The 20,312-nt window shown below is 37.6% G+C and overlaps 1 protein-coding gene across 1 annotated transcript in view; it reads left to right on the top strand.

The window, feature by feature from the left end:
• Positions 1–3,345: 3,345 nt before the first annotated feature.
• Positions 3,346–20,312, top strand: part of LOC104519683 (RNA-binding protein 33) — a gene marked incomplete at its 3' end in the record, with an annotated part of 33,640 nt that continues 16,673 nt past the window's right edge. Inside the window, exons 1-6 of the mRNA XM_010168062.1 lie at positions 3,346–3,490; positions 5,196–5,274; positions 10,114–10,162; positions 12,239–12,315; positions 13,596–13,896; positions 15,023–15,133. Coding sequence (XP_010166364.1) covers positions 3,346–3,490; positions 5,196–5,274; positions 10,114–10,162; positions 12,239–12,315; positions 13,596–13,896; positions 15,023–15,133 — 762 coding nt within the window. The remainder of the gene's footprint in view (positions 3,491–5,195; positions 5,275–10,113; positions 10,163–12,238; positions 12,316–13,595; positions 13,897–15,022; positions 15,134–20,312) is intronic.

Here is a 20,312-nt window from a genome sequence, read left to right as displayed (position 1 = left end):
TTACGTCACAGACTCAGGTTCAGGAGTTCCTGTTGACTTTGTGTTCTTCCTACTAGACGGTGTCATGCTTTGTTACCAGTTTTCATTCAGCTGGTGTTAATGGCCCAGTTACATTGGCAGCCTGTGTCTTAGACACGGCTGTTCCTCATGAAACCTGTTACTCTTCCGTATCGCAGAGCAAGAGATACCAAAATTCAGTTCACTGTCGGGCAGAAACGTAGCTCTGTTTTTGAATGGTATCCTCAGTTCCTGAAATCAGGCTTTACATTACCTGTGTGTTGTGTAACCTTTTGCAGTGAAATATGAAGAAGAGTATTCCAGAGAAATGACCCGTTCCATAAAGATAAGCTGGTAAGCTGTTTTAATCTGGAGACCGGTGCTTGAAATGCTGTCAGGTTGTCACGTTGAGTGTTTTAAATATGATACCAGGGATTGGAATAGATCAAGGTTCAGCATTAAATGTACACATAGAGAAGTGACATTTTTTCATTTGGTAAATGACATTCTTCTAGTTTTCTTTTCCTTTTTTAAAATAGCTCATTTACCTGTTCTGCCCAAAAGCAGTGCAGCTTATTTACTTTACTAAAAGACATGTTGGGTAAACAGTGTGTAATACTTCTTTTACCCACTGGATCACTGTGGTATCTCCATCTTGTTTTGGATAGGGAGAAATCTTGGATGTTTTTTCAATGCCTAAAACTAATAGTATTATGTTCAAGATAGTGTAATATTGAAGGCAAAGCAAAACACAGAATTGTGAACTGTTAAGGCTGATGAGACAGCATGTGGTTAGTGCTGCAGTAAGTGTGCAGGTATATTCTAGGAAGATGAAAGATGCAATCATCAAACATTTTTCCTAGTCTAGAAGTCTTGACCATCTCAGTGCAGTAAAATACTCCATCTTAGCAACAGTTGCTATGTAGGACTACCTTTTTAGGCTATGTTGGTACCATTTTAAGATGTTAAGAGCTCTGCATTGTTCCCTCTGATTCACCTCCCACGCTTGTGAGACTTGACTGTTTAGCTTAGGACTTCCATTTTACATAGAAAAATGATTAGTGAAGGTTTGATTGAGAGGGTATCCACAGAGTTAGAAACTACCATCAGCATAACCAAAGAGGAAATGAGGCTTGTATTTTGTGGGTTTCTAGTGTGGATGATCTGTTCTTAATAAGCAGAAAAAAGGATACCAGTTCTGGGCATCGACTATAAAACCAAAAAATAAGCTGTGTAGAACAGCTTTATAGCACTGCTGGAGCTACAGCAGGGTGAGAATAAAACAAATAGGAGGCTTTTAGTGTGGGGAACCAAGTGTGTTTTGCTGTCTTTGTGCTTACTCTGGTTCACAGCTGGCCAGAGCCTTGGGCTGGTCTAACAAAACAGCCGGCATTAGTCAGTCTCTGCAGAATCCTGCACCTTCTCTGTTGCTTTGATAATGGTGATTTTCTTAGAGCTGCAGTAGGAAGAGCCAAGTGGTGGAATATTTCTTTTGTTTTCTTGCATAACTGGTCTGTCCTGCTTACTTATTCAGTTAGTGGTTTTTTGATATTTTATGGGTCTTGTTTTTTTTTTTTTCCCTTCTAGTGCTGCCTGGAAGTTAGAGAGGGGGCTTAGTGTGTTTAGTGATCACTGTTAGGGTCTTGCCATTGACACCCAGCTAATGTGCACACTTGGTGAGTTTTGCCATGAGAGCCTGGAATTGAAGTTAGGAGCCGTAGCCATTGCATCGCGTGTCTTGGCAACAGTGGCTCCATACCCCTACCTTCTAGGCTGCCCTGATACTGCTGGAAGAAATACAAAACCTCTTCCAGCTCCTACAATGCACATTTTCCTGCTTAAAAAGCATATTTTCATGGATTCCCCTCCACCCTTTTTTTCTTCTCTCCTCGCCTCCCACACAGTAGTACTGAGAATTATTTTTTTTTTAAAAAAGAAAAATCTTTGGCTGTTGCTGTCAGTGGTTTTGTGCACTGCTGATGCTGTCTGCCTCTTTCTGTACAAGTTAATGTTTTACAGACACTTAACCATGCTTGACACAAACATTGACTTGCAAGAATTTCTCAAGGAGAAACATCCATAAATGTTATACTGATTGTATTGCCAAATGCTGCTGTTTACTGGTATCTTCCAACGTTATAGCCTAGAGAGGTAGAAGAAAAATGAAAATATATGTAGTTTCAGAAATGGTAAAAAAAAATAAGATGCCTCACTGATGTTTGCAGGGTATCATATCGCACTGTAGGTGTAAGGCTTGTGCCCGTTCCAGTGTTTGCTATCTCACAACTGATGAAGCTGGCAGTGAATACTCTTTGTAGATGCCTGACTGTCGTGACCTCCTTTTCTAAAGGAGAGCTACAACCTGCTTTGGGCTCTGACAACACTTAATGTCAAAATGGCATAATTTGTAACACTTGCTGTCGGTGTCAGGTGTCACAGAACAAATAAGCATAAAAAAGAAAAGCTCACTCCCTCTGTCCCGAAGTGTGTGTATTGTAAGTGTGTGATGAGACAGGGAAAGAAGGGATGAGAACAGGGAGGTGATGGGTACATACATGGAGCAGTTCTTATAAGCTTTGGTCACCACACACAGACTGCCCAGTCATTTTTGAGGCTTTTGTATGCATCCTGCTCGAGGGGACTTGTGAAAAGGGCTTTGCATTGTAATTGGTTGTAATTCAGCTTTGGATTTTGGTAGGAGTTGCTCATAAATAAGGAATAGGATTTGAGAAATATGGAGGGGCTGGAAGAGCTGGAGGGTAGAGGTTCGTGACATTGGCTGAGTTGGGAGTCCAGGTCTACACTAGAAACTTGTCAGGAACTTGGACCCTCTTTTAATACTGTTTCTTGACTAGCAGTAAAACTAGATTGAAGCACTTTCATGGCCGTGAAACTTGACTATCTGGCTTGGAAAACTACTATGAATTATACTGAAGAGTGTTTCTCTTTGCTGTAGAGAGATCTCAACAGAGAAAAAAGGTTTGGCGTGTAACTTTGCATTATCTAGATTTAAACCTGGCTGACCTGAACGTCCATCTGTGTAAGAATTGTGTGCTGAAGAGCTAAGATCTTGTCTTCAAGTGGTGTTGGTTTATAATGCAACTCTGTAGTTCTAAAAGTGGTATCTGGCATGAAAAAATGTGGTATCTTGCAAGCAAGCAGGCATAGCTTAAACAGAAGTTACTGTCTTCCTGATGGTGTTGGTTGTCTTGAGCTGTGTTAGTCATTATGTGGACACTCATCATTTGGGTTGCTGCAAAACCAGCTGCATTACTTTAAAAAAATAAAATAATCTTTGGAAGTGGTTACATCAGGTCAGTGGGTTACTGCAGTCCAGCTGTAAGAACAATGACGGTGCAAGATATTTGTACCCTTAAAATGGCAGTGCACTATCATAATTACTGCAGCAAGGTTTTGTATGACCGTAAGGTCGTACAAGGTGACATTTTTAGAGACCACAAAATTGCATTATTTAGTGTTCAAGAGGAAGATGGTAAATGCTTAGATATCTGTCTGGCTTTCCTCTGCAGCTGAAATAGGAATTGGAATTGAAGGAAGTTGCAATATGTAGATGTTTGAGCAGAGAAATGTAAAACAATTGTTTGTTTCAATGGTGTTTGCTTATTTAAATTAGTTTAAATATAGAAGATCAATTAAAATATAAAAGCATCTGTAGGGAGTAAAGAGAGGAACCTGATCAAGGGGAATTGTTTTTACCTGCTGTTTCAAAACAATAGAGTTGCCACGCTTGACTTGTGTTGCATCAGAATTTGGAGAGAGCAATCTTATTTTCATAGCTATTTATGATTGAAATGTCTGGTTTGAAAGCTCTTAGTTTAGTGACATTGCAAGAACTGAATTTTCTCTTTGTAATGTTTTTATGTCCATTTAAACTTCTGCCGGTCACTAACAACCGTATTTTGATTATGTGAAGTAAAGAAATAGGTTTGTCATTGCGTGTGGGGAATATTCACTAAAGGATATTGAGTTGAGTTTAAAGAGCTGAAAACAGATTTGGTTTTGGAGTTTCATTTAAAAAAATAAACAAACAAAAAACCCCAAACAAGCAACAAACCAACAAACACAAAAAACCAGTTGATCCTTGGCATAGTACTTGGTCAGAGTTGAGTGCCAGTGGAGTCAGGGGAATGGATATACGGCATCTTGGTGTTAGCCAGTTCAGATTGTAAGGCTGGAAGGTCTGGATTGCTCAGCCTCCTGTATTTTGCAGACAGTTAAACTGCAGGTAGTTTCCCCATGTGTTGAGCATAACTTTAATCTGCCCACTTGTTTGACTCTTAGAGAAGTCATTGAAATGTGTGAAAAGACAGTAAATCCAGGTGTGCATTCTCTGTTGGGCTGTAGCCACAGGATGGGAGGGTGAGGGCTGGCTGAGTGTTTCTGAAGGTACATGCTTCCCGTTTACAGATGATGAGGCATCTGGATGTCTGAACAGAGCAGATGAGCTTTGCATTTCTTTTGTAGATAAGTGGAAGTTTTAATATTTTTGAGTATCAGAATTGCCAGAGTAATTTGTGATTTGACAGACTAAGTGAGGGTACTTGAGAGAAATACATGGAGCACCAGTTTTATCTTGGCAGTGCACGCTTGGGTTCACAGTGTGACCTCCTCCAATGACTTCTAGTGTTTTTAATGCCCCAGCTGAGATGATTGATGGTGTGTTACACCTGATTTCCCTCTTCTGTTTCAGGTTGCTGGTACCATTGTGCCTTGTGCTGACCTGAGGTTTACTCCTGTTTTCAAAGTACTTTTGCAGGCTCAATGTGGGTAGATGAGTTTATGGCCCCCAAGGCAAGCAGAGGTCTGGCAGATGTGGTTCCCTTCACTTCCACTGCACCTCAGTTTCCTGGATTTCTGGGGAGCTCCTGTCTGGGTTGACCTTAGTTGGCAACATTTTCCAGTGATTTATCTCATAAGTTCTCTGTTTTTCTCAGGTTATCCTCACCTCAATAGTGAGAAGAGGGAAAGCTACATAATACATGGGTTTTTTTTAATTATGGAAGCATACTGGTATTTATGTTTCTTCATGTTAAAATGGAAAGTAGAAAAAGCAGTTTTTGCACCTTCTAAAAAAACCATCCCCCCTCCCCCCCAAAAAAAAAAATCCCACTGAAGTGTTTGCTTCAGAAACCTTTCATTTCAGTAAGAATTATTTAATGTAGTCACCTTCTTTACAGATGATGACTTTGATCAATTTGATAAGCCTGGCGCAGAAAGGTCTTGGAGAAGAAGAGCTGGAGATGACGAGTGGGACAGGTTGGTAAAATATCTTTATGTTCAGTTCCTGTATGCTGAATTATGTTGCTCTGTTTTCTCATTCTGGCATTTTGTATTCTAACATTGAGAGTAACACACATTTAGATACTAATGAAGATGTTGGTTGTTTTGCATGTGTCAGCCGATGCTAGACTGTGCCAGACATACACTTGCCTTGAGGAATATAGAGAGTGCTATGAAGAGATACCATTTAAAATTGGATAAATACAGAATATTTATGGCACATAATTAATTTTGCAATTAATGTCCTGATTTTCCTTTTAAATATTCAGTAGATCTCAATGGTTTCAATAGTTCTATTTTGCTAGTACCTTAATTTGCCCAACTTATTTTTTTTTTTTAATAGGTGTTTAAATTCTTATCCTTAAAGTCCTGCTTTAGTTTTACATTGGAGGAGAGTAATGGAGTTTAGATATGGGCTCCTATTGGAAAAAAACCTCTTGTGAAGACTTAGAAGTATGTATGAATTATTGGATTATATAGGTATGGTTATTGTGGAGGAGAGTAAGAGCATGTTCTTTTACCTGAAAGCACTATCTGGGAGAGACTTGAATCAAGCTGCTGGCTAGATATGTCTTCTTTCTGGGAGAAAAAAATTCACTTTTTGTGGGGTTGCTTTTTTTATTATTCCTTTTTAGTTACAGAGGGACTTCTTCAGACTTTGCCAGTGGTTTTCACTGTAAAAAGGGTGAAAAAGCCATTTCAAACAGATTTTTGTCTTTTTCTAATAGTAATTTGAGTGATTGTAGTTAACAGATTTTACCCTAAGGTAGTTTTGCACTGAGTTGAGCCCTTGGAGTGCATCAACAACTCTCTTTATCATCATTCCAGAGGGATTAGTTTCCTCTTCTGTGCTTTTTTACTAGGTTAAGTGGGTAGTTTTCATTGCTCTAGGAGGTGAGTAAGAGTGAATAAGAAATTTGGACAATAGCTTCAGTATACAATGTGTTCTGCTGTCTCCTGGTGAGGGGTGCCTGCTCTCTTTCATGCCAGCACAGCTCTTTGTGGGTTAGATGGTCAACCATCAAGGAACAGATCTGGTTTGAGAGTGTAGTTAAAATAACATGTTCAGACTGGGTCACTGTGCTGTGCTGCCTCCCATACCCAGCTCTGGGTATTCAGAAACACTGAAGTCAGTACTACAGGCAAAATGCTTTGTATTAGAATATTTTCTGAAGTTTTTGCCTTTGCTGATGAATAGTTGGGCTCTTGGATGCTGGCTGGTCACTTTGTTTTGACTTTCCTAAGTCTTAGCACTTAAGACAATTTGCAAGAGTCAAACAGCTGTTTTATCGCAAGTTGTAAACTTATTGCCAGTGGTAAACTCCCTGTGGCAAAGTTATTTTTATAGAACTTGAGAAAGATTGTAGAGTATTTTCACTAAGCTGAGACTTTGAAGCACACAAAGATTCAGTTTGAGGAAAAGTTTTTGTTTATGTGTTTATTATTAGCTGCATATAATTTAAGATAGATGATCAAAAATCATAGTGTTTATTTTTTAGTGAAAATGTAAGGGAAGTAGTTCCAGGTGCAGTGCTGGAGACTCCAGAGTTTCATCTTGTTGATCATTTCAGAAAATTGTTTTGTTTTGTTTTTTTACAGCTGTAGCTAATAGAATATTATTTTATTTGCATGTGTTATAATTTTTATTATTTTCTTAATTATTATTAATACTTTTTAGATTGCCAAGGTATCTTTGGAAGTGTTAAGTTCTGTAGTTGTCTAGGAAATTATAAATACTGCATGTGGATATGTTGTTGCCTAATGTAATTGCTTGAGTTTTTTTAACTAGTGACCTAATTCAGTGCAGGACACAGTTTCTCAAAGATGAATAAAAGGCTGATTGAACACAGTAGACTTGTTTTTAATCCTTCATGCTTTGTTTTGCAACCTAAATAACTTTTTTTGTGGGGGTGTGAAGGGTTTATGCTGTTAGTCATACATCTTGATCAACCATCAGCTCTTACTTTGTTGCTACTTAACTGAGTCCCATCCCCTAGTCATTTAAATAATTTTGAATTTCCAAATCTCTTTCCTTTCTCAAACACTGGAGGGTGATAACTAAGAGTTGGAAGGCCCCTGCTGTTTGCGAGTACAAATTTAACATTGTTCTGGGAAAATTTTTCCCGTTACATTTTTTTACAAATTCTTTTTCCTGAAGCACTTGTGTATGTGCTGCTGCTCATGTTTAACGAGGCACGCTCATGAAATTGGAGTCCAGAAATGGCCAGTCTGACATCTTTATTGTGGGCTGTTAATTTATACATTTAGCTCTTTAAGTAGCCCAAAGCTTGGGTTTGGGAAAAGCATGCAGTTCTGGTGCTATCCTGTGAGATGACAGGGCTGATTTACTAGTTGACTTTTGCTGAAATTCCCTTGTTCTGACCCTTCTCTGAGTTTATTAATTTCTCTGCACTGGCAGATAACTTTTCACTTTTTGTTGTCTTTCTTTTTTATTATTCTTCCTCATTTGGTGAGATGAATTTACTCAGTGAGGGGAATGTTGAGTGTTGGGAGCTGAGGAAGGGGAGGAAATGGGTCTGTCGCTTCTGAGAGCAGTGAACTCTTCAGACTCTCTTAACTCTCATTTCCTAGAATTGTGCTTTTGGAAAGACCTTTGTGTCTTGATGTTAGTGAGAGTGAGTTGCCTTTGTAACTATCACAGGTGTGTACTTTTATTCCAGTTTAATTTATTTTGTGTGGTGTTTGCAACCATTTGTTTTTGTCTTTTTCTCAACTGCTCTAAGATCTTTTACTATCCCTTTTTTTTTTTCTTAGTTTCCTTTTTTTTGGTTTTGTTTGTTTTTAATAGTCAGATCTGTTAATTCTCGTCCCTCTTCTTTCCGATCGATAGCTTCAGATCGGCTATTTGAAAAGAAGGTTGAGATAGGTCTGGTTTTCTGTGCAGGCTTTTCACTGTTACTTTCTTTATTCAAAAAGTTACCAATGCTGATTTTTCATCTTATAATTTATCAATGAAAATATTAAATGACATTGAATAATTTTAGTAGGTTTCAAGAGGCATTCTGTGAAACACTTTTGTTTCTGTTATGAGCTTCATTTATGTGTAAGGGCTAATTTTTTTGACTGTCAAGTAAAATCCAGAGCTTAAAAAAAATCTGGAGTGCATATGCAATTACTTCTATTGACCAAATGTTTAATCGTTTTTAAAAAAATCACATTGAGCATGTTTTTTAGTAATGTGTTTAATAGCCCTAGCTGTGTTTAAATAATTAATTAAATATTTCACTTTCTTCTCCATTCCTTTTGGATCTGAATTTCTTACTACCCGAACTTGCTTTTTGTCTTTGAATGCTGCTATAACACATGCTCTTGCTGTCTTTTGGAATTCTCTAGTGCAGTTTTATTAAAAGCTGCCAGTGGTGAACCATAGTGCTGGGAAATAATTTCAGATCTTTTGGTACATTTATCGTATTACTGGCAGCTGTAGATATTAGTGACTTTTTCCTTTTTCAGTTTTGGCTCAAAATTACTCTGAAACAATTTCTGTTACATAGATAAATCTGTGTCTGAAATTAAGGGCTTAAATCCCAGTCATTTTGCTCTTTGGGATGTATGATATGTCTTATGTCCCAACTTTTGTTTAATATTGCAGTAAGCATGAAACAATTACTATTTGTTAATGTTCAGTCATTCCTGGAACTGTTTGAGATCAGTAACTATGGCCAAATCCTGTGTCCTGATGATAACATCTGATTTAGTGCTGATTCAGAATATCATCCATTCTCTTCTAGCCCACAAGGTATTAATGTATCCACCTGCAAGAACAACTTCTAGCACTGATTTATGTCTTGGGATTGCCTTCCCCACTTTGAAGTATTTCCTGTGTGGTTTTAAGGAACAGTTATGCATATTCGCATTCTGTTCATATCCTAGAGCCCGTTCTCACTTTAGGGTATTTCATGTAGTATCTAAGGCATGTTGGGGTTTTTTTTATGTGTGTGGGGTGCTGGTTTTTTGTTTGTGGTTGTTTTTTTTTTTTAAGATCTGCAGGTTCACATTGTTGGACTACATACTGCTCATATTTCCAATCAGTGGCATCTCATTTTATTATAAGGACATGCATGTTCTAATAGAGGCATTTGTCAGTAATAAATGTTTATTATAGAAGGGGGATTCTGTTTATTCCTGTTACTAGATAATTCTTTCACTGAAGGAAGAATGAGATTAAGCAGTTGTCCTGAAGCTTAACTAATCTGAACTACAGTGAAACATGCATTTGATTTTGTCATCCTACAAAAGTCTATTTGACCTTACCCTCCACTTGAGGAGGAGGGAATAAAGTATTTATGAAAGCTCTAGGCTGAAGTGGCTCCCACGCCAGCTGGCTTCCCAGTGCCTCCTCGTGAAGCGCACTTTGGGCTAAATGGTGGTCTGTAGACAGAGTCTTGCTGACAGGACATTACTGTCTCACTTGCTTCTTCCCTGGAGAGGTGGGAAACAGCAGTTTGGGCACTATACCTTGGAGTGAAGGATCCAGAGGGGGGACCAGCTAATCGTGTTTTAAATGCCTGTGCTTTGTCTGGGTCTCTGTGCTGTGTTACAGTTGGAGGGGTATGGAAAGGAGAGCATATGAAAGTGAAATGACTGTGCAACAGTGTTCTTAATGGTATGGTCTGTTGTTTAATTTTAAATATGTATCTCCTTTTTCAACTTGCTGAATGCTTTGGTAAAACGAAAGCTTTGTTCAGACTCATCAACAATTCTCCCTGTTAGGTTTTTTAAGGCATATACCCTGTATGTTGTTTGTTTCTGTTTTCTAAGGTTCAACTTCTTTAATTTGTTAATGTTTTCCAGTGAACTTGATGATGATTTGCTTGGAGAGGATTTGCTAACTGGCAAAAAGGTAAGAGATGTGCATTAGTGTGAACTATGACAGGTTTTAAAATGTTAATGTTGTTCAACTTACCGTTTCAGTTGTTTGGCATGGCCTTTTGTCTATTTTACAGTCATATCCCCAAAGCCCGATAGCCACAGGTACCCGAGATCTGTCCTCTAGCCAGGGCGTTTGGCACCCAGAGTTCTGTTTCCTTTTGTGAGCTACCTCCAAGTGCCTTTTTAAAATAAAGCTTTCAGAAAAATTACTTTTTTTCTGAGATAGGATTTCTTAACAAAAAGTGATGCTTCTTCAGAAAGGAGATGGTTTTCAAAATCAGTTTCTCTGTAGCTCGTATTGACTTAAAAATTAAGGAAACAAAACAAAAAACCTTGCTTATGCCTCCTGAGTGCTGATTAGCATTCCAGAGAATTCACTTGAACTGCCAGTTTCCTGGCTATTAAAAGTTACTAATTAAAATACCATCAATATTTACCAGAGAGTAAATAAAAAAAGCACTCAGTGATGTCTATGAAATGTCCTCCACTCACTACGCGTAATCCACTACTACTTTGTCTAACAAGTAGATGATTTCCCCTTCTATATCGAGGGAAGAATACAGAGCAGCTAGCACTGGAGAGCATAAATGAGTCTCCCCATGTCTACTATAGACTCCTCACTCTGATACCTATTTCCAAAACTGAACTCTGAAAAGAACTAAATGTATGTTTGGATTTGCCAGATATCTGCAGGAGAAGACAGGGCTTCTGTTTGGGGAATCAGAACTGGCTAGTACCTCTTTCTGCACTTTGTCTGCTAAATGAATTCATTTAGAAAATATTTTTTAAAGTTTTAGTTGGAGCTGAATAGGTTAAGAAACCTAGGTCTGTTAAAAATTGAGTTTTAATTGATGTAGTTTTTATAATCACACTCAAAATGTTGGAAGCTAGCTTTTAGAGATTATTCTGCAAGTAATCCCTGTTAAAAATAAGAAGTTCCTTTGTCTCATGTACTGGTTTAAAAAATAAAATAAAATTCCAGGAGGATAGGGATTGCAGATGTGTGTTACGCAGTTGTCAAAAATATAAGCAGTTAACATTGCATACATCTTTTGTAGTTGAAACATGAGCTGATGAAGCTACTTACTTATCTTTAAAAAAAAAAAAAAGTGGATACTAACCAGTTTTGGATTTCTCCAATGTATTGTGTATTATGTGTTCTTGTGCTTTTTCTATTCTTGTTTTCAGTTTTCCATGTTGCAGGTCTCCAAGCAGTATCTCTGGGTATGGACTCATATGATAGAGTAATAATAGATTTCTGAGGAAGTTTTCCCTGAGCTACTTGGACTAAACTTGCTTCTACTTAATCTTATCCCAGTCTTTTTAGATAAATCTACCCTTGTATAACCTTTCTGCCCCTATTACTTTAGGGGATGAAAATAATGTTGCTGAGCAAAGCTGCAGTTCTCTCTTCCTAGTGGGTAATTATTTAAAGAAAAAAAACAACCAACAACAACACCCCCCCCCCCCAAAAAAAAAAAATAACCAACAAAACCAACCAAACAACCCCTAAAAGTGACAAATTAGGATGAATTCAGAAAAGGCACAATATTTTCTTCTATTTTTTCTTCACTTACAAACTAATTATGCTTTTTCAGTTTTTTTCATATCATCATATCCTTTCCTCCAGTCTCCTCAGTATCTCTGCTCTTTAGAAACTGCAGTAAGTTAGTGGTTTTTCTTGACTTGCCTAATGCATCAGAGTCACAAGGCAGTTAAATTAGGGCACTAAAGCTAGCCTTTCTTTCTCCCTGGTAGTTCTCAAGTGAGTTGTCATCTTAGGCTGTCTTTGGGAATGCATCAGTGAAAAGTGTTGATGGCAATTTCCATAAGGCTCTCAAACATTTATTTTCAGATTTGTTGTCTTGTGTAGCGTATTTTTTCCCATTGAATTAGGTAATTTCATGAAAGATACGATCTTAGTCCAGGATGCATTCTTAAAAAATACTTGGTGTTCAGAAGTTTCAATAGTTCCAGTACCTAGGTACTGATAAGTTTATATCTTTTTTTTTTTTTTTGTTAATGATTGACTTTTTCTGAAACCTAGAATCAATCAGACTTGTCGGATGAAGAGCTAAATGATGATCTTCTGCAAAGTGACAATGAAGAGGAACAAGACTTTCGGTATCTCTTTTCTAAATCTTGTGTTTTGGATAACTCAAAGCTTTTAATGACTACTATTAGTGATTACTAATAACTGCTAAACTGAAGTTATTGGTACATACTTAAAATACTTTTGCTTTTTACCTAGCCAGCTACTTAATGATATATATATAATGTGTTCAGTAGTAGCATTGTTAGCGTTTCAGTAGAATGATTTTTATTTGAATTAAATAAATTTAACTCAAATCTATAAAAAGCGTATGAAGAAGAAACTGCATCATTTAGAATTATTTATAAATACTTAAAGAGCTCTTGTTCTGTGCCTTGTTGGTATGGTTGTGGGCTTGCTTGTCTTGTAAAGTCCTTTCCTGCCATCTTTCTTTTAAAAAATATATCTTAACTCCTAAGAGCCCGAGGAGGTGAGCTTCATAGTTTGTAAGGCTTGTTTTGTGGCTTAAATATTTGTGTACAATTACACAGGAGAAAAGTTTGTACAGAGTTTATATGTTTGAGCAGGTGCTTCCATGGGAGTTTAATGAGGATCCTGCCCTGTGAATACTCTGTGGTACAACTGAATTTTGGGCATTACAAGTCAAAATGAGTGTCTTGACGTTTTTACTTTTCAAGCTGGACTAAATGGGCGAGGGAGATGCTTGTGATGTAGTACGGCTGCTACTTTTAGTGGCCTCTGTTTTGCCAGCTTTTCCTTTACTTGTTGCATGTTATGCAGGCATATTGTCTGAATTGAAGGTGTATGAATTCATTGGGGTTTTTTTCAGTGTCTGTGCCAATATTGTTACTAATTCTGAATATTTTAGGCATTTAAATGGCAGTTCTTGACTATATATTTTACGTTATTTTCAGTAGAACGTTAAATCTGTCATAAAAGAGTAAGTTTGAATTCAAGACAGTCAAGAAGGAACAATGTTAATGCATTTAATAAAAAATAATTTACTGTATTATTTTGAAAGACTGTGAAAACAGATGCAGTTATAATAATTTTGTGTATTTTTGTTAGTCTTGGAATTAAAATTGAATTGGTTACCAAGCAGGACTTTTGCCAGTTTGACCTGCTAAACCATCTGGTTGGTTTGATTCCCCTGACCAAATAGCCTGCAGCTGGTGATAAGCTGCAGTGCAGTCTGCATTATGAGAATATGGCATGGAGTCAAATAGTGTGTGAGGTATGATTTTGCCCACCAACTTAGAGAATTGGTACTGTTGGCTTTGTTTTGTTAAACCTTTGTGAGTAGTTGACTGTTACGCTTCAACCTCTGAATGTTTTCCCCCCTGTGCCATAGTTCTCAAGGTGTCACAGTTAGCCTCAGTGCTACATCTGGCCTGCTTACATCATACGAACTCTCTGAGACCATCAACGATCAATCAATAGAACATGAGTCCGAGTATGACCAAGGGGAAGATGAAATTGTTTATGGAAAATCTGAGGCACCTGAAGTATATGCTTCAGATTATGCAGAGGAAGGACATTATGAAGGCAATGATCATGAACTGACAGAAGACCAAATAGAATATGGGGAAGAGCCTGGAGAAGAAGATGAAGTGCTAGACCTTGAAATCAATGAACCCCTAGATGAATTTCCAGTGAGTTTCCTTCTATTCTATTTTCAAAGATAACATTGCTTTACGTGCATAGGGTTTTAGACTGATTTGAAATCTGTTTACCTCCCTAGGGAGGAGGGGAAATTAGACCTATTATCACTGTCTGCCAGTTTCTTTATCTAGGCTGTGACAAAGTTTGTGTTGACAGCTTGTTTGGCGGTAGGTAATGCTCCTTTGTCATGCTGGAAGGCAGTTGAGAATCATGACCTTGAGGATTGTATCCTTAAGGAAGAAAACAGCTTTGTGTGGTGGAGATACACTGACAATTGTTAGAAGTACTTAATGCAAAAGCTTTTATCCAGGCTTTAGACAAGATCTGATAAAGTCCTTCGAAGGTGAAAAGATTATTGACCTGCTAAAGACATCTTTAAGGTGCTAATATCCCAAAGTGATTGATGTCCTGCTTGTTCATCCTTTTTGTAACTGAGAACTGTCTAAACCTGAATAAAGAGATTGGAGGTTAGTTCAGAAAATGTCACCTGCATAATTCAATATAATTTAAGCAGTGTATTAGAGAACATGCACTGGCTTTAATTGGTAGTGGAATGATTTAATCTTAATTAAAACTGTATGTGATCAATGAAATGTTTTAAAATACAAGCAAACTTACTTAGGAAAGGTTTTGCTCTTTGTTTTTTGTTCATAATTGTTCAGAATCAAAACCATTCATGTGTAAGCACTTGCAGAATGTTTTAAGAATGTTTCTGGTTTTGATGGGGTAAAATCTGATGGTAATGTGTATGTGCTATAGTTGTGTGTTTCCTTTGGTAAGGTAGTACTGCAGAGAGTTTGTAGTCAAAGGATGTAGAAGTACAGAAGTAGATGGGGTAAACAGTAGTAGGTGAGATCTTTATGATGATAATGCTGGGATCTGAATGAACACTGGTTTTGTTACGTTTTTTATAATATTGAAATTATTGTTTAGTGAAAAGCCGTGCTAATTATACCTTATATGATATGTCACTTATAATTGACAGATCTGATAGATACAATACTTCTGTTGCAGTTCTGGGAACAGTAACAATGCATACAGGGCCCGTCTCTTAACGGGGATGCTACTCTCTAAAGTTGGCCTCCGTCTTTTCACCCTCTTGTGTTACTGCCTTAGGATGAAGATTACATGCAATCATATAATGAGCACGCAATGGAAGAACAAGAAGAATATCCAGCTGATGAGGAACTGGGAGAATCCCAGACAATGACAAATGAATCAGAAGAGGTATGTTGTGAATTTAGTGGAAACTTAAAATAATTAGATGCTTCAGAATTTGAATTTGTAGATGTCTTTGTTTAGTCAGTTCTTCTATCACCCAGTGAGCCCTCCCCACCTGAGAAGGAGAATTGGAAAAAGGAAAGGAGACCTTGGGTTGAAATGAAAACAGATTTAATGAAGTAATGATAAATATAAAATACACAAGGTTATGCTCAGCCAGCGAAAGCATGGCAGTCACTGCAAGCAGGAGAGTAGACCTCAGGAGCAAAGTGACAGGTGAGAGCCTCCAGGGATGGCGACGTTGAGGAAGAGGAACGTCCCTAGCAAACTTTCCAATTTGTAGTGAGCGTGATGTCTGTGATGTGGAATACTTCTGTTGGCCAGCTTGGGTCACCTGCCCTGGCTTTCACTCCTCCTAGCCCTAGCAGCTGGCTAACTGTAAACTGGTGAAGAGCTTGATCACCATGGCTGGCCACAAACTAAAACACAGTGTTTTATCAACTTTGTTCTCACTGAATCGAGTGCTGCAGTCTTCTCAGAAATGCAGCTTTTATGATGGGGAATTGATTGTATGATTCTGTCCCACTGAAACCAGGACAGTAGAATTGTACATATTGCTGAGCAAGAACTGATGCAGCTTTACCAATATTGATTTATTGTGGTACTTCTCTTCTTATATGATGAATTGTGATAGCAACTACGTTGTTGGATACATCAGATCTCCTCTCCCCTTTGGGATGAAAATCATAAGGGAGAGTTCAGAATGTCCATATTTAATCTTAGCTTCAACATTAAAAACTTCAGGGGTGCTTTTGGGTAGGAGAATGATAGTAATACTGCGTGCTGTCTGTCAAATCTCTAATAGCTGTGGTGCCTCAGGTTCCAGATAGGCAATTTGCTGCTGGTGGGAGCGTAGATACAGTTCTCTGGTATGGCACTTTGAGGAGGAGCGTGAGCATGGAAGGTGTTCTCTGTGTTAGAAAGGCAAAGGTCAGGTTCTTCACTATTTTGAAAGAAGCTGTGTTGGGACTAAAATTTCTGTGAAGTTTGTCTTAATTCTGCGATTAGGAAAAAGGCCAAGTTCCTTCATTTGGAAGAAAAAAACTTATGCCAAAAACTAAGTATATTTTCGCTAGTTATAGTCTGGAACAGTGATATCATACCTGTTATTAATTTGCAGCAAGTTTTTGATGTGGGATTTTTTTTCCTTTCCCCACCAGAAATCTACTTTAATATTACTTTTATTCCAGTTCTTAATTAAATAGGATTGAATGGATTACCTGCTGAGAAGTGTAGTCAGAGTGTGTTCCCTCTTTGGAGCTTTAACTCATCAGGAAATTAATTCCTCAAAGACACAGCTGTGTTCTTCTATGAAGTTCTAACAGATGGGTGTGCTGTGATACTCTAGTTGTATCAAACTTATTATAATAAAACAACATTCTGTCGTAGCTGAAGAGTGATGCATTGGAAGGGGCTGCCTGTATTGTTCAGCCTTTGCTGTAGAAAGCATGACATCTTACACTGAATATACCTTAACATGGTTAATTTCTTACTTCCTAAGTATTAAATCTACCCTTCAAGAGAACTGTGAAACACTTAAACACTTTTTATTCGCTCACTGGATTATATACACTTTCCTCCTGGTGTTTTAAATGCAGACTGATGCATTTGTGCTGTCTGCAGCCGCAGTCTGTATGAGATGATGAAAGCACTGCACATCGTGTAAAATTAAGTACACAGCTAGGATTCACAGTCAAACTCACTGCTTTATAAAAGCACAGCTTCATTTTCAGAGTATAAACTAATTCTGTTTTAATCATGTTGTCTAAATTTATCCAATTCAGAATTAAATTCCTTTCATTCAAAAGATAACATTAATGCAAGTTTTTAATTGATTTTGTTAATAGAGCTCTTACAGAATTTATTCATCATGTATTGTAAACATTTTGGCCACATCTTTATCCAGTTAATCTACATTCTGGCTTTATATTCTAATGGCTTGTAGATTACCATAGGTTTCTTGTTCCCAAAATAGTACCATCTTTTTACTCCTTTATTATTTCATATGTAGCTTATTTATGTTTGTTGGTAGGCTCACAATTGTACTCTCCAAGTGAGAATACCACCAAGAAAGATCCCTTTTTAGAGTACACACTTGTATTTATTACATGGTTAGATGCATGCCTCCAGCTCCCAGTAAGTTTGTTTTTGTTGTTTTGTTTTGTTCTTTATTCAAGTGTCTCATAACAGCATTCCTCCTTAAATCTTGGAACATTCACTGCTTGTAAACAAGGGCAATTGTTGCCATTCTCCTGTAGGATATGCAACACAATGGAGGTGTAATAAATAAATGGCATTATTATTTCTTGATTGAGATTTGGCAAATGAGTAACTGAGAGTGAGCTGATCGAGAAAAGTGTTTGGTAATGTTGTATTTTAAGCATTTTCCACGTTATAACCAAATAAAACCTCTTACTGCATGAAGAAATTTTGTAAACTGTGCAAAAAGGTGACTGGCTGGGGAACTGGAACATGATGGAAGGAAACTGGTGAAGTGAGAGACCTGTTAAGAGAGACACTTGAGAGATGTGAGAAAGAGGCAGGGAAAGTTTGTGCCCTTGACCAGATCAGGTTCAAGACATACTTTGTCACTTGATATTTGATTTGAAGTAGTGCTTGGAACTTGAATTTTTAATAAATAACACTCTTTATGGAGCTTCCTTGACAAATGTAGCAATGCTGTAGGAAATATTATTGCCTTCCTAAGGTACAAAGCAAATCCCAGTACCCAGAAGTTTCAACAGCAAATAGGTGTGCTAAAACTGTCAGTTACATGAGTTATCATGTCCTAAATATTTTTAGAGTAATAATATCACTAATTATTTCTACAAAATGTTCATAAAAATGTAACCTCCTAAAATTAGAATTCATAATTTCTTTGTTTTATATTGAAACTAATCTCCTGTGAAGTCTTATGATAGAGGGTTTCTCGTTGCATAAATTTAAACCATGTCTTGGGTTATGCTGATAAATGATGAGAACTTTAATCAAGAAAACATTTTATGAAGAAGTGCTGCATACTGCTTTTCTTTTGACAGAATACAGACTTGGAAAAAAAAAGGGCAATGTGTCTGTTGAATTTTTCATCTGTGTTTAGTCAAAACTTAGGCATTTTAGTTCTTTGGTTCAAGTTTGAAGATCCTGACTGTCAGCCTGGAGGAAAATGATGAAAAGAGTGCAAATGAAACCAGCCAAGTTTTAAACATGTTTTAGAGTTCTTAGGTTTGTTTTTTATTCCCATTTTTCATATGTGAAGTGGAAGTGCCCTTGGAATAGGTGTAACATCCTCTTCTCTGCTCTCTGTTATTTCTTGATCCCTTGGGACTGAGCATTTGCTGCTGCTTCACTGTTAGCCTCGGGTAGAAGCCTCCACTGCTTATTTTCTAGCTAGTTAATAAAAGTTCTTTGTTTCACCTTTGTTATGTTTCATGTGGAAGGAATCTGTTACAGTGCTTACCTGTCTTGTACATCATAGCACTCTCTGGCACAAAGCTCTCCAGAACACTTGACAATCCCATGTTCAGGAGGATCCTGTGCTATGATGAGTGTTTCTTTTGCTGACTGGTGTTTTCTCCTGCTTTCCCTGGGCTGTGTCTGTTATCAGTCCTGCAGCTGTGTGCTAAGCTGTTCGGGGCAGGAGCACTCACTCTTACTCCATAGCAGATCATAACCCAGCGTGGGGAGCTCTGGTCAGTGTCTGGGATTTATGGCATAATTATTTAATGAGGGTGGCAGAAAACTCTGACCTTGTGATAGAAGAAAGGTCATTATTTTTCTTTGTAAGGGAGAGTCAGCAAAGCTCTTTGGTAGCTTTCTGCAAGGCGTCATAATGGGAAATGTTAAGCTCCCTTTGAGGAGAGCTGCTAAGAAGCCTTGGCTGGCTAGTCCATTCAGGTGACCTCGAGTAGCTGTTCAAGGACTGTTTATGTATATGCAGAGATATTAATGATTAGCAAGTATTACATAGTATCCTGTAAGTACTACTATATATTAATTCTATGTCTGCACTTGTGTCTTTTGCTGTATAAATTTTATTTTGAAACATAAAATCAATTTATATGCTGTAATTTTGACAAAACTCGTCCTGTTAGGCTGGAAGTTGGCAAAGATGATCTAAAGAAGTCTTGCCTGCTACAACCATTGAACAAATTGTGGGGGAAGGGTGGATGCTCCTACACAGCTCAAATAACCTTTCCTGGAGCTATATGTAGAGAACATATGGTTGGCTGTCAGACATGTTTGTGTCTCCATCACAACTAATATAAATCCCTCAATCAGACTTGGACATGGGTCAGTTAGCATTCTCCAGCATTGCCTTTCCTTGGTGCATTCTTTTTCGTTAGCTCCTTTGATTTTTATTTTTTTTTTTGTCTTTGATATTTCATGCTTGTACAGCTGTTGTTTGTTAATAGGTTACATGAGCATTATACTGATGAAAAAGGTGAGTCAGACCCAGAAGACTACAGAATTGCTATAAGTGGCTAAGAATAGAATAGTGCTGGTCTAGAAAAGTTTGACAAATGTTTTGTATTGTTGCATAGGAAAGTAGTTGTCTTGTAGTCTGTTACAACTTGCTTTTTTTAATGGATTTTTTTTTTCCTCAGAATTAATAATTATCAAAAGACGACAGAGTTTCCACAGGCATTTTCTGTAGTATTTAATTTAAAGCGTTGTAAAATTTTTCAGGACAATACAGACTGCATTAACTGTTCTGGTCCTCATTCTGCAGTCTGAGCTACATGTAGAACCTCGCATGAGTAATTTTTACACTCATGGATGAGACTATGTGACTGAGACCAGCCTTTGATGAATAGAAACTGGAATTCAAATGTATCTTTTAAGGAGCATGGACATAGAGAGTGGGTATGTCTGGGGTTTATGCTCTAAAGCGAGAGGCCCAGCGTAGTGAGAGCGTGTCTCACAAAACAGCCACTCCAGTTCTGACTTCCAAATCCTGATCCTGAAAGGGAAGTTTTTAAAGACAACCATTGGGATGGCAAAATTATTGTCTTTATGATATTTAAAGACATAGATTTGATATAGATATTGCTACTCCTTTCTCTTTTGGGGATCTCTTTTGAAAGTAAAATGCTGACCCTGTCTTCCTCTCTTGTTATCGTTTGTT

This window comes from Antrostomus carolinensis, unplaced genomic scaffold (genome assembly GCF_000700745.2).
Source record: "Antrostomus carolinensis isolate BGI_N321 unplaced genomic scaffold, ASM70074v2 scaffold12995, whole genome shotgun sequence".
Taxonomy (NCBI): domain Eukaryota; kingdom Metazoa; phylum Chordata; class Aves; order Caprimulgiformes; family Caprimulgidae; genus Antrostomus; species Antrostomus carolinensis.
Note: the sequence above shows the minus strand (reverse complement) of the source record. Positions and strands in the feature narration are given on the sequence as shown.